Below are 24,748 nucleotides of genomic sequence, written 5' to 3'. Positions count from 1 at the left end.
GCCGTGTGACTGGGCCATATTAAGGATTAAGTTTTAAGACTTTCTTTTGGATGAGAGTTGTGTATGAAACTGAAGTTCGTGCCTCTGCGTCCTCAGTCTTAATTATATGTATCAACACTGAAACAAGATTGGGAAATAAATTGTATCATTTAATGCCTAAATATACCCTTGTCATGAAGCATAGATTATTTGTTTCTTTGCACAGAGAATCCTCTATTGTATGATTTGTCTTTTTTTTTTAGTTGGGTTCCATTTGCTGTTCAGTTTGAGCCCACTGTTTTCACTCCATTTAACAGCTCTCCTACCTGTTCATAAAAATGTGTCCATGATAAGTGGAAGCTAAGGATGACTTGATTCTGATCTTTTTGTCATATTTTCACAAATGGAAAACGTTCATTTCTTTCAACCATCTTAAGCAATGTATTCAGACAAAAGCTGGTGAAAACATGACTTCCTTGGCAGAAAACAAAGATCACTTTTGGGATGGTACCTGAGCTGTCTCACCAGCTCAGCTTTTTGCTCAAAAACTGTCTCTGCTGTCTGATTGGCTGGCTTAAAAAAACAAAATGACTGCCCAAAATCTGATCTATAAATTAGTCTTGATCAACCAGCCCCTCTTTCTGTTTCTTCCTTTTAAAGTGGACATTGGGATCCAGGCATGTATGGGCTATTCTTTAACTACGGGCAGTATTGGCCTTGTAAATGTAATTTCCACCACACCATTGCCTTACAATATAAAGCGCCTTGGGGCAACTGTTTGTTGTGATTTGGCGCTATATACATGTGCTCTGATGTCACTGTTTATCTCCATAGAAACTACACAAACAATCTTTCATACAAACTGTTTAAAGGGACATTACAGTGTTGTGGTGGAAATTACGGCAATACTGGGGGACAACTACATTTTGTTTAAAAAAATCACAACAGTTGTATGACACTGAATACCCCAATTATGTTTTGATTATTTTACTGATATTCAGAGATATTTTAAAACATTAGAAAAAACGTTTCTTTACCATTCATTTTTATCATTGAATATCAAAAGTCTGGGTGTGGGACAAGCACAAAACGGCAATATAATGATGCTGAAAAAAGGTGAAAAAGTCATCATAGACTACTAGAACAAATTTCTTAACACACTTTCATTGTAAAGATAACTATAAAAAGTGTGAAATTTCCCCTTTTTCTGTTTTTCATACAATATGATCAAAGGACATAATAAGTGCCCATAGTCTAAGAATCACCCGTATATAGATTGTGTTGTGGAGGTGAAGGTATCCTGAACATTAGGCTGAGACCTATCATGATACTGGAGAAAATTATTATTTTAGTCATTGATAAAGCAATATTCCATCACCAAGTACAACAAGTCCAATGCTTTAATTTAATTTTTTTTTTCACACAACTGGTAAACTATTCTGGGTGGATTTCAGTGCCTTCTGATGGTCATGTGAGAAAAATGCAGGGAGAAGGTCTCACTGACTGGAGGCAAGTCAAACCGACAAATTAAAATTTTACTGCAGCCCCTGGCTGAGGATGTGGCAACATGATTGAAAGAATTATTCACACGATTTCTTTCTTAAACACAGAGAAAATGTGACTGAGAATTAACAGGAAAGATGATGGTTTACCTTAAAGATGATTATTTAAGGACACACACTTTCCAGTTTCACATGCAGAAAGGAGGAATTTATTCATGCAGGAAACTACTGGAAAAGACGGGCCTAATCTGGCCCTCGGGCAAACAGTTCGAGACCCCTGTTCAGATCGAAACAGGTACTTGTTCACTGGAACGTTGACAGCTGAACTGGCTCTCCTGTCTGCTGGAGAATATGTTATTTCGGCTGTTGAGATTTTTCTCCATCTGACTGTGACCTTTTCCCAACAGCCTTTTGAGATTAACCAACTCAGTTCTTCTTCATCATGACTTCAACACACAGTGCGGAGCGCAGTTATTAGCACTTTTATTTTGAAAGGTTAGACAATTTGCACAATTTTTACTCTATGGAATCCTTTCAGCAGGCCACCTACAGGTATTAAGGGCGTGCACAAGGCATGTTTGGAGGCGTTTATCAGAAGCACCGTGTGCTTGGCAAAAGGTGACACTGCAGAGCACTGGCTGGATAAAGACCAAAGGCCTCATTCAAAAAACATCATGTAGGATTCATACTAGAACTATGCATGTGAAAAACTGATCATCTGCAGAGGAATGGTCTATTTGAAGAGTTTCAGTCAGGTTTTAGAATTCATCATAGTACAGAAACAGCATTAGTGAAGGTTACAAATGATCTTCTTATGGCCTCGGACAGTGGACTCATCTCTGTGCTTGTTCTGTTAGACCTCAGTGCTGCTTTTGATACTGTTGACCATAAAATTTTATTACAGAGATTAGAGCATGCCATAGGTATTAAAAGCACTGCGCTGCGGTGTTTTGAATCATATTTGTCTAATAGATTACTATTTGTTCATGTAAATGGGGAATCTTCTTCACAGACTAAAGTTAATTATGGAGTTCCTCAAGGTTCTGTGCTAGGACCAATTTTATTCACTTTATACATGCTTCCCTTAGGCAGTATTATTAGACGGTATTGCTTAAATTTTCATTGTTACGCAGATGATACCCAGCTTTATCTATCCATGAAGCCAGAGGACACACACCAATTAGCTAAACTGCAGGATTGTCTTACAGACATAAAGACATGGATGACCTCTAATTTCCTGCTTTTAAACTCAGATAAAACTGAAGTTATTGTACTTGGCCCCACAAATCTTAGAAACATGGTGTCTAACCAGATCCTTACTCTGGATGGCATTGCCCTGACCTCTAGTAATACTGTGAAAAATCTTGGAGTCATTTTTGATCAGGATATGTCATTCAAAGCGCATATTAAACAAATATGTAGGACTGCTTTTTTGCATTTACGCAATATCTCTAAAATCAGAAAGGTCTTGTCTCAGAGTGATGCTGAAAAAACTAATTCATGCATTTATTTCCTCTAGGCTGGACTATTGTAATTCATTATTATCAGGTTGTCCTAAAAGTTCCCTAAAAAGCCTTCATTTAATTCAAAATGCTGCAGCTAGAGTACTGACGGGGACTAGAAGGAGAGAGCATATCTCACCCATATTGGCCTCTCTTCATTGGCTTCCTGTTAATTCTAGAATAGAATTTAAAATTCTTCTTCTTACTTATAAGGTTTTGAATAATCAGGTCCCATCTTATCTTAGGGACCTCGTAGTACCATATCACCCCAATAGAGCGCTTCGCTCTCAGACTGCAGGCTTACTTGTAGTTCCTAGGGTTTGTAAGAGTAGAATGGGAGGCAGAGCCTTCAGCTTTCAGGCTCCTCTCCTGTGGAACCAGCTCCCAATTCAGATCAGGGAGACAGACACCCTCTCTACTTTTAAGATTAGGCTTAAAACTTTCCTTTTTGCTAAAGCTTATAGTTAGGGCTGGATCAGGTGACCCTGAACCATCCCTTAGTTATGCTGCTATAGGTGTAGACTGCTGGGGGGTTCCCATGATGCACTGTTTCTTTCTCTTTTTGCTCTGTATGCACCACTCTGCATTTAATCATTAGTGATCGATCTCTGCTCCCCTCCACAGCATGTCTTTTTCCTGGTTCTCTCCCTCAGCCCCAACCAGTCCCAGCAGAAGACTGCCCCTCCCTGAGCCTGGTTCTGCTGGAGGTTTCTTCCTGTTAAAAGGGAGTTTTTCCTTCCCACTGTAGCCAAGTGCTTGCTCACAGGGGGTCGTTTTGACCGTTGGGTTTTTACATAATTATTGTATGGCCTTGCCTTACAATATAAAGCGCCTTGGGGCAGCTGTTTGTTGTGATTTGGCACTATATAAAAAAAATTGATTGATTGATTGATTGAAAAAAGGCAAAAATGTGTGTAAACACAAAAAAGTAATCACATGTATAAAACTCCTCTGTATGCACACCTGCAAGAAAAATCCTCTTTATAAATCTCACGCCACCTGCTGATCTGCGTCATACAGTGGGGGGAAAAGTATTTAGTCTCATGATGCATGCACAACACTGCACAGTGAAAAAAGAGGTCCAAAAACACTAAATCTGGGAAATTATCTTGCTGCATGGACAGGTAATTTCACTTGAAAAGATATACTAAATTAAGATTGTTAAATTTAGAAATAAGCATATCAAACACCTAAAATAAGAAATTAACCCTTAAAACAAGATATATTAACATTTCTAAATCTAAAGTTTTTTATGTTGTTACACTGCAAATTATTTGGTTCTTACCAAGATAAAAAAAAATGCATTGGCCCACCCCCTCTTCAGGCAGAATTTTATGTAGAGAGCCCTGGGCCCTCTGATGGGTGAACAGGCTATATTCAACAGTTGAGGACTCCCTATTATGGTCACTATCACAAGTGAAAATGTTCATTGTTATTTTTAACAAACTACACGTACATGTGAGATGTGTCATTACACAGTTACGTGTGTACATCTGGTATTTTTTTATAATTCACAAATTATGCGTTAAAATTGTTGTGCTCCTCTTTTAGCTCCAGTTTTGTGCGCATCCAACAGCTATAAATGAGGCACCAGATTTTGAAAGCAGGCGTCTACGAGCCAGAGGTGACTGTTAGTGATGCAGCGTGCAGCAGTGTTCACATCCTGCTGTTTCTTTGCAGCAGCTAAGATCAACCAATGCAAATTATTGGTTGAAATAAAAGGATTAATAAATGGAATAGTTTTGACTGTGTTGAATGTTTGGTCTCCAAAGTAAAGGTCAAACAAGGTTGACGTCCATTGAATTCTATGACATATGACATTTGTTACCCCGTAACATGATAACTAAGCATGAGCAAACTCTTCCTTTTTAAAATACTATTAACTCAACCAATAATTTGCATCATTGTTTTACCAAAATTGGAGGGACTTTAACTTTTGATCCCTGTACAAACTGAAACTGATCTTTCTCACCATTTTTGCTGTTTTTACCCCATAACTCCAGAACATTCAGTCATAGATAGTCCAAACTATACCTTTTTTGGAATCTTTATGATCAGACAAATAATGTGGTATAGTTTTCAACATGATTGGAGCATTTTTAAATTTTGACACCTGTGTACTTTTTTATTGACCACTGTAGCTTATTAGAGGTCAGCTCCAGGATGGCTCCTGAAAATAAACAGTAGTTAATTTAGAATATGTGTGCCAAATTCCATGCTTTTATGAACAATTTCTATGGAAATTTTAGCTACGCTGCACCACTTTTAGTTGTGCACTTGCTGTCAGATGTGTTTTGAGTCACATCATTTCTGCAAGTTCTTCAAACAAACGCTGTGCATCTGACTTCGCATCACCTTTGCATTCAAGCTGCACTTCAGCGCTGTGAAGCAAAGCAAAGCAAGGTTAGCTTTTCAGTTTTTGCTCAGCTGTAACCTCAAGGTTGTGTGTGTTTTTTCCCAGACACACGAGTTCCTGTTGTTGATCTCCTTCAGTGCAACAAAGATCAAATCCTCAGTCTTTTGAGTTTCTGCTTTCAGGAATAGAACAACTTTTTTTGTTGTTAAAGTCAGGACCATAAATATCTGGAGAACTAGAAAATTTTTGTAATTCTGCCTCTGTGCACCACAGTGGAGGGGCAATCAAACAACATGTTCTTGGAGTATAAACTTTCATCTTTAATTCAAGGGATTTAACAAAATGATTGGATTAATGGTTTAGGAATTATAGCTACTTACATGCGGACAAAATTGTCGGTACCTCTATATTTTATGTACATAAGTTATGTGATCAGAAATAAATGCAAACAAATAATATAAATAATATAAAAATATTTTTTTCAATGTCTAAAGTTATTTGCCAGCAAGAAAAAAAAACAACTTTTTTTTTTCATAAATTTAAACAAAAAAAAAAATCATTATATACAAAATGTTAAAATTAAAAATGATAGAAAAATGTATATGGACAAACTGAATGAATGACTGAATTCATTAATTTATTTGGCACACACACACACACACTTAACAAAAAACTCATTAAAAAATCATAAACAATTTCACACTTTTATGTGGCCGAAAGAGTGTAGGCAGAAGCAAAAGCTTATAAACACCCACCCCTTTTACTACTATTATATATATATATATATATATATATATATATATATGTTATGTGCAGACGCAAGTTGAGGAGCGGACCAGCGTCTGACTGAACCCAGCGCTAAAATAACCAGAAAGCGGTTCCAAAAACAAAACACATTTATTTCCCTTTTGTGCAATAATTTGTGTACAACATAAATGTGCGGTTGTCTGGCGAGGTGAAGGACGGCGCACTCTCCAGCACCCAAATGGATCGAAGCCTGACGCTTCTGGACCCAGACTCACCGCCGAACACCCCCCAGGTGGATACGACAAACTGACTCTGTGAAGGATGGAAAAGGTGAGGTAAGTCAACAGCTACAACAAATATCCTTCAAAGGCACACACTATCAGCAACACATTCAGGTCTGAATTTAAGCTTTATGTAAATGAGCAGCTTCTCACAACAGGTGGAGGATCATCATTCCGTACGCCACAGCAGTGAGAAGCGAGCTGCACAATTCTCATCAATGTTCAAATATACTGCATAACAAAATACCAAATTACTGTTAACACTTATTCAGACAATCATCACCTCTGATGTGTGCTGACAGCATGTGTCCCTCACCCGTCCTCCTTCACAGGCACGATGTGTCAAACCCAGGCGCGGTCCTCAGCGTCTCACAAACGAACGTCACAAGGTCGAGTTCCCGGCAATTCTGCTTGAACCACTCATGGCTTAAATGCAGAATGCCATCTCATTATCTGCTTCAGCTGAAAGTCTTTAAGTTTACACGTGAACATCATCCACAGGTGCTGCGAGTCAGTAGGCCTGCACGTAAACATCCTCCACAGGTGCAGCTAATAATGCTGATGAGGGTGAAGGACTCTTCTGCCAGCACCTTCTCCACAGACAAAAACCAGTTTGCATACCACCTGGAGAGCAAAGAAAAGAAAACTGTTGTGAAAGTGTAGGAACACGGACCCACAACAGGGGGCGCAAATGAACGGACAATGGAGAAAGTCAAATAACAAAGCTTTACTGTTGTGAATACGCACAACAAACACAACAGATTACAATTGTGGTTATAACCAATTCTAATGGTGTCGTGTGGGCAGGCTCGACGATAGGAGACGTCTGTCCGAGTCGAACCGGAACCACCCGATTTTCTCCGCCACCGGACCCCGGGAATACTGGAGCCGCCAAGTCCCGAACTCCCAGGTGGCCACTGCCTCCACTCGTCGGATCCGGTACTGCTGGCGAGGAACAGAAACAGTCAGATGTGGGTGCGGCTGCACCCAGCAACACGTAGGGTGGAAACACCACCTCCACCTCTAATCAACAACAACACTGTAGTGCAGGAATGCGAGTACTTATCCCAAAATACAGTCTCCTGCTGTTCTTCTCTCTTTCTGTGCAAAGCAACAAAGTATTACTGTCAAGAAAACAACACAATAGGCTGAGTACGTTACCTCCTTGGTAGAGCGATATCTCGGCAATGAGGTGGAGATGCCGTCCAGCTGATATACCCTTCAGCTGATGGATGTCAGCTGTTTTGGTTGATGGGTGACAGCTGTCACCTTGGCTGCTCCTGTGAGGCGGCAGCGCCCTCTGGTGCCTGGAACCCGCACTCCAGGCAGGGCGCCCTCTGGTGGTGGTGGGCCAGCAGTACCTCCTCTTCAGCGGCCCACACAACAAAAACAACACAAAAACATCCAGCCAAACCCCCCAACACACAACAATATATATATATATATATATATATATATATATATATATATATATATATATATATATATATACACGAGGTCTGTCAGTAAAGTATAGGTCCTTTTTATTTTTTTCAAAAACTATATGGATTTCATTCATATGTTTTTACGTCAGAAAATGCTTGAACCCTTGTGCGCATGCGTGAGTTTTTCCATGCCTGTCGGTGACATCATTCGCCTGCGAGCACTCCTTGTGGGAGGAGTCGTCCAGCCCCTCGTCGGAATTCCTTTGTCTGAGAAGTTGCTGAGAGACTGGCGCTTTGTTCGCTCAAAATGTTTTCAAAATTTCCCAATTAAATGAAAATATCTAAGGTTGTGCCGCTGTATAAGACTGTGGATAGACACCACTTCACAAATTATAGACCTGTTTCTTTGCTTCCACAATTTTCCAAATTATTAGAAAAGCTATTCAATAATAGATTAGACCAGTGATTCTCAACCGGGGTGCCGCGGCACCCTAGGGTGCCGTGATCGATCGTCAGGGGTGCCGTGGGTATTTTTCATATTCGCGATTATTTTTCATATTATTTATTTTATCCATAAAGCATAAAACGACTCAGAATCTGACGTCATTGTGCTGCAGCCTCGCTCTCGTCTTAAGGCGGGACAATAATAAGGAGGCTGACGGCCGATTAAAACAGTACCGTCTTCTTCAAAAGCCGTCTAAAATGCGGAGCTGTCGGTGTGTGTGTCTGTGCCTGTGTGTGCACGCGCGCGGAGTTAACAGGCTGCAGACTGCGAAGGAGGGGGTGAGTGAGGGAGATTCCTGAATGCAGACGCGACACGTTCAGTGCGCAGCGAGCGCGGAGCAGAGAGGAGTTTAACTGGAGTGAACGTTAACAAAACGGAAACGTGAAGCTGCCTTTACTTCTCTCTGAACTTTCTCTAAAGGTGTGATTCTGCCGTTACCGTCCTGTTCACACCATGTGCGCGTCATATGCTGAATTTATGAGATCATGAGATGAAATAAATGGTCATATATCTTTAAAAACATTTTTTAAAAATGAGAATATATGAATGAACTGAGCCACAAAAAAAAAAACAATGTTCAGACGCAGAGATCACAAAAAGCAGGTAAGAACTCTGAACTTTAACAGCTGTTATTTTCCAAAGGTATTTATTTGTTCAGTCTTGAGCTTCATGTAGTGTTTAAGCACAAAATGTGACTGATGAGGAGAAACAATTTCAGAAATGCAACAGAAACAACCACAAATCAGAAAAAGTTGGGACTGTATGTAAAATGAAGATAAAATAAAAATGTTGCACCATTCCCAGTTTCTCCACTCACAGAAGCCAAACGTTCTTCCAGAGTTGTGTAATTATACTACAATAGTAGAATATAAAGAAGGGGAAAAAAAGAAAAAAAATAGACAATATATTCGTCAATCGCAATTATTTGTCTGACAATTAATCGTCTCCAGAAATTCCTAATTGTGACAGCCCTACTTGAGATCAGAGCGCAAAATGCTTGAGGATTTTCAAAATGCGGTGTTTTCTGTATCGATTTTCTATTGCGATAATTGGTTTTGCGCAAAACCAGAGGTAATAGCATTATAATATTATTTTGGTTGGTGGTGTGCCGCAGGATTTTGTAAATATAAAAAGGGTGCCGCGGCTCAAAAAAGGTTGAAAATCACTGGATTAGACAAATTCATAAATAAACATAAATTACTTACTGATAGTCAATATGGATTCAGAGCACATAGTTCAACATCACTTGCATTAATAGAATCAGTTGAGGAGATTACAAACGCCATAGACCACAAATTACATTCAGTTGGAATATTTATAGACCTTAAAAGGCTTTTGATACAATCAATCATGACATATTAATCAGTAAACTTGAACAGTATGGGATTAGGGGGTTGGTGTTGCACTGGGTGAGAAGCTACTTAAGTAACAGAAAACAGTTTGTGAAGTTGGGGGAATATACATCATCATGCTTGGACAATGCTTGTGGCGTCCCACAGGGGTCAGTATTGGGTCCAGAACTGTTTCTAATTTATATAAATGATATTGTCAATGTTTCCAAAATATTAAAATTAGTATTATTTGCAGATGACACAAGCATTTTTTGTTCAGGGGGGGATTTGCAGGAGTTACTGAGAAGAATCAGTATAGAAATGGGAAAATTGAAAATATGGTTTGACAGAAACAAATTATCATTAAACTTAAGTAAAACAAAATACATGTTATTTGGCTATTGTAATACAGACATACAGGTTCAGTTACAAGTCGAGGGGGTAGATATTGAAAGGGTACATGAAAATAAGTTTCTGGGGGTGATAATAGATGATAAGATAAACTGGAAGACTCATAAAACATATACAAAGTAAACTGTCAAGAAGCATTTCAGTTCTAAACAAAGCGAAACATATTGTGGACCACAACTCACTCCGCATTCTTTACTGCTCACTGGTTTTACCATATTTACAGTACTGTGCAGAGGTATGGGGTAATACTTATAAAGGTACAACACAATCACTATCAGTAATGCAGAAAAGAGCTATAAGAATTATTCATAATACTGGCTATAGAGATCATACAAATCCACTATTTTTACAATCCAAATTCTTAAAATTCACAGACTTGGTTCATTTTCAAACAGTACAAATCGTGTATAAAGCAATAAACAATTTACTTCCAGCAAATATTAAAAATATGTTTTTTAACAGATCAGGGGATTGCAGTCTGAGGGAGAAATTTAATTTAAAGCATCAGTGGGCACGAACAACATTAAAAGGTTTCTGTATTTCTGTCTGTGGGGTGAGGATGTGGAACAGATTGGGAGTGGGGCTCAAGCAATGTCCAAGCATGAACCAGTTCAAACAGCGGTACAAAAATATGTTTTTTTCTAGGTATAGGGAGGAGGAAGGGTAATGAGGGTTAGGGTGTTTTTGTTTTTTGCTAAGAAGTCGCTCCGCCACTGGAAAAACACCTCTGTTGGAAGCCTTAAGAACAAGGTGGAACATGCCCAGCTGTTAAACAATTTCTCAGATACTCATTCCACTGAAAGCCATCAAAAGCCGCCTGGATTTTACAAATGGTTATCAACACGGAGGTGCTTTTCCAGTGGCGGAGCGTCGTGGCGGCTGCGAGCCGACGCTGCAATCCGTCCGCACGTCTTTCATTAAAAAAATCTCCTTTAACAGTGGAATATCTGGATAAAATGCTGAAACCGACTTCTTCTGAAACTTCTCTGTTCTCTCACGACGTCCTGGATCAATAGAGCCTGAAATGTGGAGGTTTTCAGCTTGAAACAGGCTGACGACGGCGCCTGGGAGCGCTGCGCGATGTCCCGCTCCGTGGGAAGTCCTTAAAGCGACAGTATCACCTCAAAATCTCTCATCAGATGTTAAAAGTTTCACCGAAAACCATCTAAATTTTTCGAACCGTGTCCACTTCGATGTGCCTCACAGGTTTAGAAAAAACTTTGTTCAAACAAAGCGCCAGTCTCTCAGCAACTTCTCAGACAAAGGAATTCCGACGAGGGGCTGGACGACTCCTCCCACAAGGAGTGCTCACAGGTGAATGACGTCACCGACAGGTGTGGAAAAACTCACGCATGCGCACAAGGGTTCAAGCATGTCTGACATAAAAACATATGAATGAAATCCATATAGTTTTTGAAAAAATAAAAAGGACCTATACTTTATTGACAGCCCTCGTATATATGCTAGCTGAGTTACCCGTTCTATGCTAACTGAGGACACATTTATTTATCCATGAAGCCAGAGGACACACACCAATTAGCTAAACTGCATGATTGTCTTACAGACATAAAGACATGGATGACCTCTAATTTCCTGCTTTTAAACTCAGATAAAACTGAAGTTATTGTACTTGGCCCCACAAATCTTAGAAACATGGTGTCTAAACAGATCCTTACTCTGGATGGCATTACCCTGACCTCTAGTAATACTGTGACAAATCTTGGAGTCATTTTTGATCAGGATATGTCATTCAATGTGCATATTAAACAAATATGTAGGACTGCTTTTTTGCATTTGCGCAATATCTCTAAAATTAGAAAGGGCTTGTCTCAGAGTAATGCTGAAAAACTAATTCATGCATTTATTTCCTCTAGGCTGGACTATTGTAATTCATTATTATCAGGTTGTCCTAAAAGTTCCCTGAAAAGCCTTCAGTTAATTCAAAATGCTGCAGCTAGAGTACTGACAGGGACTAGAAGGAGAGAGCATATCTCACCCATATTGGCCTCTCTTCATTGGCTTCCTGTTAATTCTAGAATAGAATTTAAAATTCTTCTTCTTACTTATAAGGTTTTGAATAATCAGGTCCCATCTTATCTTATGGACCTCATAGTATCATATCACCCCAATAGAGCGCTTCGCTCTCAGCCTGCAGGCTTACTTGTAGTTCCTAGGGTTTGTAAGAGTAGAATGGGAGGCAGAGCCTTCAGCTTTCAGGCTCCTCTCCTGTGGCACCAGCTCCCAATTCAGATCAGGGAGACAGACACCCTCTCTACTTTTAAGATTAGGCTTAAAACTTTCCTTTTTGCTAAAGCTTATAGTTAGGGCTGGATCAGGTGACCCTGAACCATCCCTTAGTTATGCTGCTATAGACTGCTGGGGGGTTCCCATGATGCACTGAGTGTTTCTTTCTCTTTTTGCTCTGTATGCACCACTCTGCATTTAATCATTAGTGATTGATCTCTGCTCCCCTCCACAGCATGTCTTTTTCCTGATTCTCTCCCTCAGCCCCAACCAGTCCCAGCAGAAGACTGCCCCTCCCTGAGCCTGGTTCTGCTGGAGGTTTCTTCCTGTTAAAAGGGAGTTTTTCCTTCCCACTGTAGCCAAGTGCTTGCTCACAGGGGGTCGTTTTGACCGTTGGGGTTTTTCCGTAATTATTGTATGGCTTTTGCCTTACAATATAAAGCGCCTTGGGGCAACTGTTTGTTGTGATTTGGCGCTATATCAATAAAATTGATTTGATTTGATTTTGATTTGAGGACACTAATTGTTGAAGCTTTGTAAGTGGAATTATTTTCCATTCTTGATTGATGTACGACTTCAGTTGTTCAACAGTCCTGGGTCTCCATTGTCATATTTTGCGCTTCATAATTCAAAACAATTTGAAATGTTTGAAATACGGACTCATCAGACCACAGCACACTTTTCCACTTTGGGTCTGTCCATTTCAAATGAGCTCAGGCCCAGAGAAGGCGGCAGCGTTTCTGGATGTTGTTGATGTATGGCTTTCGCTTTGCATGATAGAGTTTTAACTTGCACTTGTAGAGCGTCAAACTGTGTTAGCTGACAATGTTTTTCTGAAGTGTTCCTGAGCCCAGGCAGCAAGATCCTTTACACAATGATGTCGGTTTTTAATGCAGCGCCGCCTGAGGGATCGAAGGTCATGGGCATTCAGTGCTGGTTTTCGGCCTTGCCGCTTACCTGTAGAACAGTGTTTTTCAACCTTTTTTGAGCCGCGGCACCCTTTTTATATTTACAAAATCCTGCGGCACACCACCAACTAAAATAATATTATAATGCTATTACCTCTGGTTTTGCGCAAAACCCAATTATCGCAATAGAAATTGATACAGAAAACATCGCATTTCGAAAATCCTCAAGCATTTTGCGCTCTGATCTCAAGTAGGGCTGTCACGATTAGGAATTTCTGGAGATGATTAATTGTCAGACAAATAATTGCGATTGACGAATATATTGTCTATTTTTTTTTTCTTTTTTCCCCTTCTTTATATTCTACTATTGTAGTATAATTACACAACTCTGGAAGAACGTTTGGCTTCTGTGAGTGGAGAAACTGGGAATGGTGCAACATTTTTATTTTTATCTTCATTTTACATACAGTCCCAACTTTTTCTGATTTGTGGTTGTTTCTGTTGCATTTCTGAAATTGTTTCTCCTCATCAGTCACGTTTTGTGCTTAAACACTACATTAAGCTTAAGATTGAACAAATAAATACCTTTGGAAAATAACAGCTGTTAAAGTTCAGCGTTCTCACCTGCTTTTTGTGATCTGTGCGTCTGAACATTTTTTTTTTTGTGGCTCTCAGTTCATTCATATATTCTCATTTTTTTAAATATGTTTTTAAATATATTTGACCGTTTATTTCATCTCATGATCTCATAAATTCAGCATACGACGCGCACATGGTGTGAACAGGACGGTAACGGCAGAATCACACCTTTAGAGAAAGTTCAGAGAGAAGTAAAGGCAGCTTCACGTTTCAGTTTTGTTAACGTTCACTCGGGTTAAAATCCTCTCTCTGCTCCGCGCTCGCTGCGCACTGAACGTGTCGCGCCTGCATTCAGGAATCTCCCTCACTCACCCCCTCCCTCGCAGTCTGCAGCCTGTTAACTCCGCGCGCGTGCACACACAGGCACAGACACACACACCGACAGCTCCGCATTTTAGACAGCTTTTGAAGAAGACGGTACTGTTTTAATCGGCCGTCAGCCTCCTTGTTATTGTCCCGCCTTAAGACGAGAGCGAGGCTGCAGCACAATGACGTCAGATTCTGAGTCGTTTTATGCTTTGTGGATAAAATAAATAATTCACGGTAATCGCGAATATGAAAAATAATCGCGAATATGAAAAATACCCACGGCACCCCTGACGATCGATCACGGCACCCTAGGGTGCCGCGGCACCCCGGTTGAGAATCACTGCTGTAGAAAGTTCTCCAGATTCTCTGAATCTTCTGATTATATTATGGACTGTAGACACTATTGACACTGTCACCGTCAACAAAGGGGTCAGGGTTTTTCCAAACCAGAAGCCCTGGATGAACAGTGCAGTCCAGTCCCTATTAAAAAGCCGCAACACCGCCTTTAAATCAGGGAGCAGGGCTCTGTACAGCGCGGCCCGGTCCGATCTGAAAAGACGCATCAGAGAGGCCAAGGCTGCCTACAAGAAAAGATAGAGGACCACTTCACTGTAAATGACCCCAGAAGGATGTGGCAGGGAATAAATCATATAACCAACTACAGAAGCAGCAACCCAGGAAATGCCAGGTCTGACACCTTGCTGGCAGAGGAGCTGAACCACTTCTTTGCCCGCTTAGAAGCAGACAGACCAGCAGCCACTCCACACCCACCACCCTCCAGCGCTAGCACGCTAACACTTCAGGAACACGAAGTGAGATGTGTGCTGAAGGCGGTGAACCCCAGGAAGGCGGCCGGCCCCGGGTGTACCTGGAAAGGTACTCAAAGCGTGTGCTGACCAACTGGCTGGAGTTTTCACCTGCATCGTCATCCTGTCCTTGTCGCAGGCCATCGTCCCATTCTGCCTCAAATCTTCCACCATCATTCCAGTCCCAAAGAAGTCAGCAGTGGAGAGTATAAATGATGACAGGCCTGTTGCACTTACGCCTGTGGTCATGAAGTGCTTTGAAAGTCTGGTCTCTCAGCAATGCAAATTACAATGACAATAAAGGCGATTCTGATTCGAATTCTGATTCTGAGATGATGGAATCCCTGAATTCCTTGCAATTGAACATTGAGAAACATCGTTCTTAAACTGTTGGACTATTTTTTTCATGCAGTTGTTCACAAAGTGGTGATCCTCACCCCATCTTTGCTTGTGAATGGGTGAGCCTTTTGGGGATGCTCCTTTTATACCCAATCATGACACTCACAATTCCCAAACAGTTATTGAGTGTTGTTAGAAGGAAGGGTGATGTAACACAGTGGTAAACATACCACTGTCACAGTTTTTTTTTAAACATGTTGCAGGCATCCATTTCAAAATGAGCAAATATTTGCACAAAAACAATAAAGTCTATCAGTTTTAACATTAAATATCTTGTCTTTGTGGTGTATTCAACTGAATATAGGTTGAAGAGGATTTGCAAATCATTGTATTCTGTTTTTATTTACATTTTACACAATGTCCCAACTTAGGTGGAATTGGGGTTGTATGTGTTGTCTCACATGTGCACTTTCAACCTGAGGGCCCCTGTGACCTCCTCCCTGGTGCCCCCACTCATCATACCAAGTTTGGTGTTGATTGCTTAATTACTGTGGCAGTTCACCCCCCCCCCAAATATATATATTTATCATATACCTATGAATGATACGCCAATGTGATTGGATAAACCACTAAAGAATAAATAGCAATACACCCTTTTCACGGACGGGTAATATTTTTCATGCCACCCAAGTAATCAGCCAATCTGGACAGTGGAGCGGCGCCACGACGAAGAGGCGCGGTCAGAGGAACTGTGAAATACTGGTGAGTCACTATTAATAATTTCTTATGTGTCCAACATCGTAGGTTGATCATTAAAATTAAATTTGTTTGTTAGTTACAGCCTTAAAACATCTATAATAATTGTAAAAAATAACACTGACTACTTCGCAGATTTCACCTATCGTGGGTTATTTTTAGAACGTAACTCCCGCGATAAAGGAGGGACCACTGTATATGATAAATTTGTTATCAAGTTGTTCACCAATGAATATGGCTTTTTACACCCTTCAGAAAACCATACACCCTGATGCCGAAGGCCGAAGCGTGTATAAAACCATATTCATTGGTGAACAACTTGATAACTCATAATATATATATATATATATATATATATATATATATATATATATATATATATATATATATATATATATATATATATATACACACTCATAACAAAAAATACTAAAAAATAACCAAGCACAGTCAACATAGATTAATCAACGAACTAAAATTTCTCAACACAACAGAACAAACAATAGTGCACCCTTCAATTAATTTACATTAAATCATCACTTTTTCAGCCATTTTTCTTGAGAAAAGTCAAGGGATAGATACATGAATATTTTCAAGTCGCTGAATATGTCTTGGACATCATTTTCATCAATCTTTAAGAAATGCAAAGACTGATACTGTATGATAAATCTGTCTGGAGGAAACAGGTTTCAAAAACTGAGTGACTGTGCAAGAAGAAGACAAGTGAGGGAAGCCCCCAAGGCACCTAGACTACTCTGAAAAAGTGATATGCTTTTGTGGCTGTGGTGGGAGAAATTGTATTTTTTTTTTTTGTATTTGAAATGGCATAAACAAATTAAAATCTGTGGAGTACCTTCCAATACTTTTGGAAGGCATTGTACCTCTTGACCTGAGTGTGTGTCAAGTCCTTCAAATCTGTGTTCTGCACTTGAAATCCACTGTAATGGACCATCTTTCTAGCGGTGCCCCTGCGATGGAGAACATGTGCAGTGTGTTCTTCCACAGAGAGATTTGCCCTCTTAGTATGTATGAACGTCATCGCACTGATATGAAAGGAGCCCCGATTTGAGCAGGATTTTATTTTTAAGTCTGAGACGGGCTGTCTCTGGAGGGCTCTGAGTGTAACGGAGGGGAAAGTCATTGTAAAGTGATGTGTTGATTATTAATGCATGTTGTTAACTTGCCGTTGCATTAGAGGAAAAATTGGAGTTTGTAATATTCATGTGTCCTTTGTTTTTAATCTGTTGGCTGAGTGTCACAGATTTGTCCTTACCCCCTCCTCCCTCCCAACTCTGTCTCCCTCTCGCTGATAGAACGAGGTGTTCCCGGAGCCGCTCTTCACCTGGACGCGGGTCGGCGGCCGACTCCTGGATGGCAGCACCGAGCGAGAGGGGAAGGAGTTGGTTCTAGAGAGAGTGCCGGCTGACCTCAACGGCTCCATGTACCGCTGCACGGCTCAGAATCCTCTGGGCTCCACGGATACACACACTCGCCTCATCGTCTTTGGTACGTCCCCGCCGCAGTCCCCGTTCTGCAGTGGCCACAAGACAACCAGCTCAAATTACCACATTTAAGTGCAATGAATTATTCAAAATGTGATGAATATTAAACTTTTTTCTAACTTTACAAGAATTAACTTGACCATTTAGACAATTACACATTTAAATATCACAGAAAATTACATCATTCTACAAAATTCATTCCGTGTACCCATGTCTTTGAGAAATACTTGAGATTTATGTGACCGCTTCTTAGTATGAATGATTAATGCTGCTAAATGTGTGATTAATAAGAGATTGTATCTCTAACTGGGTGAGCAGCACACGCTGTGAACGCAGCACTGTGTGCACACAGCTATTCTGCAGCAGGGGATTCGGTCTCCGTCCCACCACGTGCATCTTTTATGCCGCTCCGTTTTAAATGCCATCAACCAAAAGTGACATCAAACGTCCGTGTTGGAATCAAAGCGCCTTTGTTGTGTCTTTGTTCAGTGGCTAACGCAGGCCAAAGTGTTGATCACAACCTGGAAATCACTGTGTTTAGTGGTGACGGTGAGAGAGTGTGATGACTCAGGTTTTGTCTGCACTTCCTGCTCCTCTGTTTGCTCATGGAAGTTGCTGTGTTTTATAAATGTCTCTCAGCAATTTTGGCAATATATGAATATTGAGCAAGCCCCATCCTCTGGTCATCTGAAATGCAGCAAACCTGGAAGTGGAAAATCTTGCAGTTCCTTGAATGGCCACTTGAAGCTGTCTTCAAAAGTCCCCATACATGTCAACCCCTTTGAGGGTCCACCTGTATAACCAAGTGAGAAAATCCATAAAATCAACACAAAATCCTTATAACCTCCAAATCGCACCAAAATCAGTTTTATTACAGTACACACAACCGCATAGCGGTGTCACATAACTGGGTTTTTGTCCACATATTATGAGTTTCCACAGTGACATTAAAGTCAGGATCATTAGTATTTCCTCCACAGTTGAATTTCAAACAATAGCGATATAGTATTCATGCGTCAAGCTGAATTTTATTGAACTGAATGTGTCAAATTTAGTTATTTTTTACAGAAACAAGAACTGTCTGTCACTAATGGAAATACGAGGTCTATTAGAAAAGAAACCGACAGTTTTATTTTTTTTTTAAACTATATGGATTTGAATCGTGTGATTACATCAGCCATGCTTGAACCTTCGTGCGCATGCGTGAGTTTTTTCGCGCCTGTCGGTGACGTCATTCGCCTGTGAGCACGCATTGTGGGAGGAGTGGTCCAGCCCCCTCATCGGATTTTCATTGTCTGAGAAGTCTGAGAAGTTGCAGCCGGTGCGGCACGCCCGCCACAGGAAAAACACCTCCGTGTTGATAACCATTTGTAAAATCCAGGCGGCTTTTGGTGGCTTTCAGTTGAGTGAGTATCTGAGAAATTGTTTAACAGCAGGGCATGTTCCAACTTGTCCTTAAGGCTTCCAACGGAGGTGTTCTTCCTGTGGCGGGCGCGCCGCGCCGGCTGCAAGCCGACGCGCCAATCCGTCCACACGTCTTTCATTAAAAAAATCTCCTTTAACAGTGGAATGTCCGGATAAACTGCTGATTCCGAGCTCTTCTGAAACTTCTCTGTTCTCTCACGACGTCCTGGGTCAACAGAGGCTTAAATTTGGAGGTTTTCAGCTTGAAACAGGATGATGATGTCGCCTCGGAGCGCTGCGCGACGTCCCACTCTGTGGGAAGTCCTTACAGCGATAGAAACAATTCAAAATCTCTCATCAGCTGTTAAAATTTTCACCGAAAACCAGCTGAATTTCTCGAATGATGTCCACTCGGATGTGCCTCACAGTTTTTGAAAAAATTTTGATCAAGCACAGCGCCAGTCTCTCAGCAACTTCTCAGACAAAGGAATTTCGACGAGGGGGCTGGACCACTCCTTCCACAAGGCGTGCTCACAGGCGAATGACATCACCGACAGGCGTGAAAAAACTCTCGCATGCCCACGAGGGTTCAAGCTTGGCTGATGTAATCACACGTGATTCAAATCCATGTGGTTTTTTAAAAAATAATAAGGTTGGATACTTTTCTCACAGACCTCGTACATTAATAAAATCATGAAAAATAAATTGAATAAAGTAAATAAATATGAAATTGGTCACTGGATCCTTAAACTCTGGACATAATAAACTCTTCATGGTGGATCCTTGATCTCTGGACATAAATAGGAATAAACAAAATCTGTAGTTTTTGTCAAAAGCATTTCCTTTCAGACATTATTGGCATGAAAGTCTTTCCATACGTCTGAGCTCACTGTGCTTCACGTCAGCATCAGTTTAATTCATAAAGAATGCAGGACGTCTCATTTTGGGAAGAAAAAAACATTTTAGTTGATTGTAGTTTTGTGTCTGTAATACAACGTTTTAAAGAGGTGTCATTTTATTTAAAGCGGCAATTCGTTTTGAAGTTATTAATTCTGACCAGTCTGTCTCTGCAGACAACAGAACGGAGGACGATTCTCACTTCTTGACTACAACAAGACGAGAGTCCCAGTTAGTGACTTTAATCCACACAAAAGTGACTCACGATATTTTAATGGCTTTGAGAGGAGTTAAGAAGCGGACTTGCTGTTTCTGAAGAGCAGCGAATCAAAAAACCAACGAGCTATTGGATCGAAGCATTGCTTCATTTGGTTCACGCATCAAAGTGGAGTTGCTCTGCAGAAACGGCTGATTACAGAGCCGCTGCAGACCAAACCCTGAATATCTGTAAGACTTTATTTGTACGTCCATATGACACTGAAACTCGGAAAAATCCGTAAAATTTACAGACAATCCGTATAGGTTGACATGTATGAGTCCCCCATGTTAAACTGTCCAGGTTTACAGCATAAATAATCATAGCCTGGTGTAAAAAACTAAGTCAAAATTTGGTCACTAGTCACCCCTTTAAGGACAACTGTAGAGGGGGTGACTATTTTTTTTCCTAACTCATTGGTTTAGCATATTTTAAGCCATAAAATTTTGAATAATCAGGGGTGAGGTTTCTTTGAGTGACAGGTGTGTGCTGTGAACCAAGTCCAGAGCCCCACTAGCAGAGGCCGCTAGCTGTTGTGTCCTTTCTGAGCAATATGTGAGTTAATATGGCTTATTGTGGGGTTATTTGTCCAAAAGCACCATCTAAACAGTCCGTGTTCCAATAGTTCCACCAATTGAAATTTTTCTGTTCTTTGATTTATCTTAGCACTGTTAGCAGGTACTAAAAGTAAACACATATCTGCCTAGCATGCACAGATCATTTCAAGATGGCGACGTACTTTGTAATCCAGTGGCTACACACATAAAGTTGTTTCAAAACACAACAGAAATACATCATCACAAAGCAACAAAAAGGTAAATGTAAGTTTTCTATGAAAATTTATTGGCGTTCTGGCCACGCATGCTCAAAGGATTGATCGTGCTGAATTAAAATCAAAGTCTATCTGAAACACTTTAACTTAAAGGATGATGCTGTAACATGCTGCGACAGACTGGCGTCCTGTCCTGGGTGTACCCCGCCTCACGCCCTATGACTGCTGGGATAGGCTCCAGCCCCCGCGACCCATAACTGGATTAAGCGGTAGAAGATGAATGAATGAATGATGTAACATGGAGCATGGCTTTGTTAGAAGGAAGCAGCAGCAACTTTGATAACATCACGTTTAAGCTGTAGACTTTAGGTTAAAGTAAAAAAAAAAAAAAAAAAATTGTAAAAAAAAAAAAAATTTCACCTTACAATATATATTGCAGAAAAAAATATATATATTTGCAATGTCAGTTTTTTCTAATGTGCAGCCCTAGTTAAAAGTACTTTCCAGTGATATTCTGTTCAATAAAAATTTCTGCATAAGAAAGTAAAATGCAAAAAATAAAAAGCAAAAACCCTAAATAAATGGATATTAACATATTATTTGCTTGTACTGACTGACAGAAAACCAGTACAATTACAGAAAACAAAATACTGCATTCAAACGGTGGATTTGGTCAGGCAGAAAAAAAAAACAGAACTTAATAAATACTGAAGCAGAAAGACTGTCTGGATGAATGTTATTGGAGGCCAAGAGACACATTCAGCTCCAAAGTGCACAATTAACTTAAATCAGGTCAAGCTCACTTTTGTACCTCAGAGACTCTAAAAGCATTGTAACCATCATTTTCCAGCTCCACCTGTGTGACTCACTGCTGTGAGCGGGATTTAAAGCATGTCACAAATGTACAAATTACTGGGCGGGTCCAACGAGAACCACTTTAAAAGGAAAGCACCACTTTGGGAGGGCGTTTCCTTGGGAGGCGTTTTGCTTAAGAGCACTAATGTCTATTTAACACCCTGATGCATCCTCAAGTGTCATCGGCTGCGAGCCCAGTACAGCCCATCTGTCTGCATGCTCCTTGTAGATTGCTCTGACTCGCGTTTAGGGAAAGTAAATGGTGATTAAGTGACCTTGGCGCCATTCTTCGTCGCCTTGAGAGGAGAGACTGCTCTCCCCGCTGGGGGCGGGGAGATAGAAATATTTGGAGACTCTGCTCACTTGGCAAAGTGTTCAGCGCACATCATCAGGAACGTGGTGTGGAGACTGCTGATGACGAGCGGCGCGCCGTCTCTGTGATGTACGTCTTTAGCCACACTGTGTGATGATACCCTCATAACTGAAGTGAGTCAGCACACGAGGAGCTCATGTTAAACTGCTCTCGTCTGCAGAAACAATACACCCACTGGCCACTTCATTAGGCACACCCTACTAGAACCATGTTGGTCCCGTTTTACCTTCAGAACTTCCTTTAAACTCCCTCACTTCTTCATTGCATAGATTCAACAAGGTGCTGGAACATTCCTCTGAATTTTTATTCCACAATGGCACGATAGGTGACGTATCCAGAAACAACTTATGAAGTTATGAGGTCCCAGGACAGCCTTGTCTGTCAATGCCAATACCTTTGCAGGAGAATGAAGGTCCAAGTCTTCAGGGTCCTGGTGTTTGGCCTTTAACCTTAAGAGTAGATGTATTTGATGCCAGGTTTTGGGTATCGCTGGAACTTTTGTGTGGGGAGATTTGGACAAGGAGTATTATTTGTAATTGACATTTTGGCCTTTTGTCACGTTTCTCTGGGCATGATCAAGCATGCAGGTGCCTCAGTTTTGAATATCCCAGCAACTGGACAAGGACAAGGCGTCACCCACCACTCTTCACCTGGCTTCTGCAGATTGATGGTTACTTTCAAGAAGTGGCAGTGAACCAGTTTTCTGCCTAGGTGGTTGGAATCTAGGACTCGGAGCAGTTCTGTATTGTGTTGGATGCAATGACACACACATTGGTGAATGCTCCCTGAACTGACCTGATGTCATCACTCAGTTGGAACGCCATTACACCATGATTTCTTCATGCAGGACATGGTGGATCCATGCTTTTATGTTGTACCAAATTAATACCCTCTCAACTGAATGTAACACCAGAAGTCGAGTCTCACCAGAGTCTGCAACGTTTTTTTCAATCCCGCATTGTCTAGGGTGAGTGGTGATCCCATTATCACTGTAGCCTGGGTATCTTGTTCTTCGTTGACAGGAGTGGCACCTGGTCTGGTCTTCTGCTGTTGTAGCCTGTCTGTTTATAGGTGCAGTATGTTATTCACAGATACAGTAGTGTTCAGAATAATAGTAGTGCTATGTGACTAAAAAGATTAATCCAGGTTTTGAGTATATTTCTTATTGTTACATGGGAAACAAGGTACCAGTAGATTCAGTAGATTCTCACAAATCCAACAAGACCAAGCATTCATGATATGCACACTCTTTAAGGCTATGAAACTGGGCTATAGGCTAAATTGGGCGAAAGGTCAAATAAGGTTGATGCCCATTGGATTCTATGACATATGACCTACGTTACCCCGTAACTTGATAACTAAGTGTAACAGATGGTGCGGACTATTTCTTTATAAAACTCTATTAACTCAGCCAATAATTTGCAACACTTTTTACCGAAATTGATAACTTTAACTTTTGACCTCTGTACAAATTGAAATTGACCATTGTCACCTTTTCTTTTTGCTGTTTTTGCCCCATAACTCCATAACATTTATTCATAGATTGTCCAAACTGTACATTTTGGGAATCGTTATGATCAGACAAATAATGTGGTATATATTTCTCTATGCTTGGAGCATTTTTAATTTTGACTCGTGTAATTCTTCATTGACCCCTACCTGTCTACAGCTACCACTCTGGGATGGCTATCATATTTTTGTGTAGGCCATGGTACCTCATGTTTAAGTAAATGTTAAGTCCTCTTAAGTGGTACTGAAAACCTGCTTGGCCCATGGACTATAATGTATGAGGGTAGGCTGAAAAGTTGTAAGGCTCCCCATGAAGGAGTAATGCATTAACTGCATTATAGTGAGCCTTAGAACTTTTCAACCTACCCTCGTATCTTTGTGAACAGGCAGTTTTAACATTTGATGTGGTTCATCCTTATCATGGAATTCTGACTATCTTTAAATAAAGCACCATCCTGAAAGTTTCAGTAAGTTTTGTGTGTGTGTGTGTGTGTGTGTGTGTGTGTGTGTGTGTGTGTGTGTGTGTGTGTGTGTGTGTGTGTGTGTGTGTGTGTGTGTGTGTGTGTGTGTGTGTGTGTGTGTGTGTGTGTGTGTGTGTGTGTGTGTGTGTGTGTGTGTGTGTTTGGTCATTTTCTGTAATGTAATATAGGTTTGTATTTTTTCTAAGTGCGCATTGTGTATGCATATGCAAATATGCAGTGTTGCGCACATTCTAAATTAAGTGAATGTTGTAAAACAGGTGTTAATGCTACACTATATGTAGCATCCTCTCATTCATATGCAAGTCACACCAAAAATAGCCCATAAAATGTAATTTATGTGTGTTGCTAATACCCTGTAGGCCCTCATGCACGCTCCTTTGCAATTACTTTATCCCTGCAGGAACTTTGAAAGCACATCAACAGAGCGTGTTGTGTGCAGTAAACACATTAGCAGGACTTATTTAAGGTGTAGTCCGTCTCTGCAGACTATCTCGCAGACTGTCTGGCTCCAGCTGGAGTTACCTGGTCTCACTGTTGCTGACAGTGTCCTGGTTTTTGTGGTGGAATGCACTGTGCTCCCACTTCCATTAACAGCTCCGGTCCTTCTCACCGGGGATGCCATTTAACATGTGCTGCAGGAAAGCAGGAGCTCAGCCTCA

General features: G+C 40.7%; 1 protein-coding gene across 2 annotated transcripts in view; it reads left to right on the top strand.

Moving 5' to 3' along the window:
• Positions 1-24,748, top strand: part of igsf21a (immunoglobin superfamily, member 21a) — a 930,426-nt gene that overhangs the window by 886,461 nt on the left and 19,217 nt on the right. For both annotated transcript variants that reach the window (XM_034165871.1, XM_034165872.1), the window contains one exon: positions 17,353-17,545. In XM_034165871.1, the coding sequence (XP_034021762.1) occupies positions 17,353-17,545 (193 nt within the window). The remainder of the gene's footprint in view (positions 1-17,352; positions 17,546-24,748) is intronic.

The sequence above is a fragment of the Thalassophryne amazonica genome, chromosome 3 (assembly GCF_902500255.1).
Source record: "Thalassophryne amazonica chromosome 3, fThaAma1.1, whole genome shotgun sequence".
In the NCBI taxonomy this organism is placed as follows: Eukaryota; Metazoa; Chordata; class Actinopteri; order Batrachoidiformes; family Batrachoididae; genus Thalassophryne; species Thalassophryne amazonica.
Note: the sequence above shows the minus strand (reverse complement) of the source record. Positions and strands in the feature narration are given on the sequence as shown.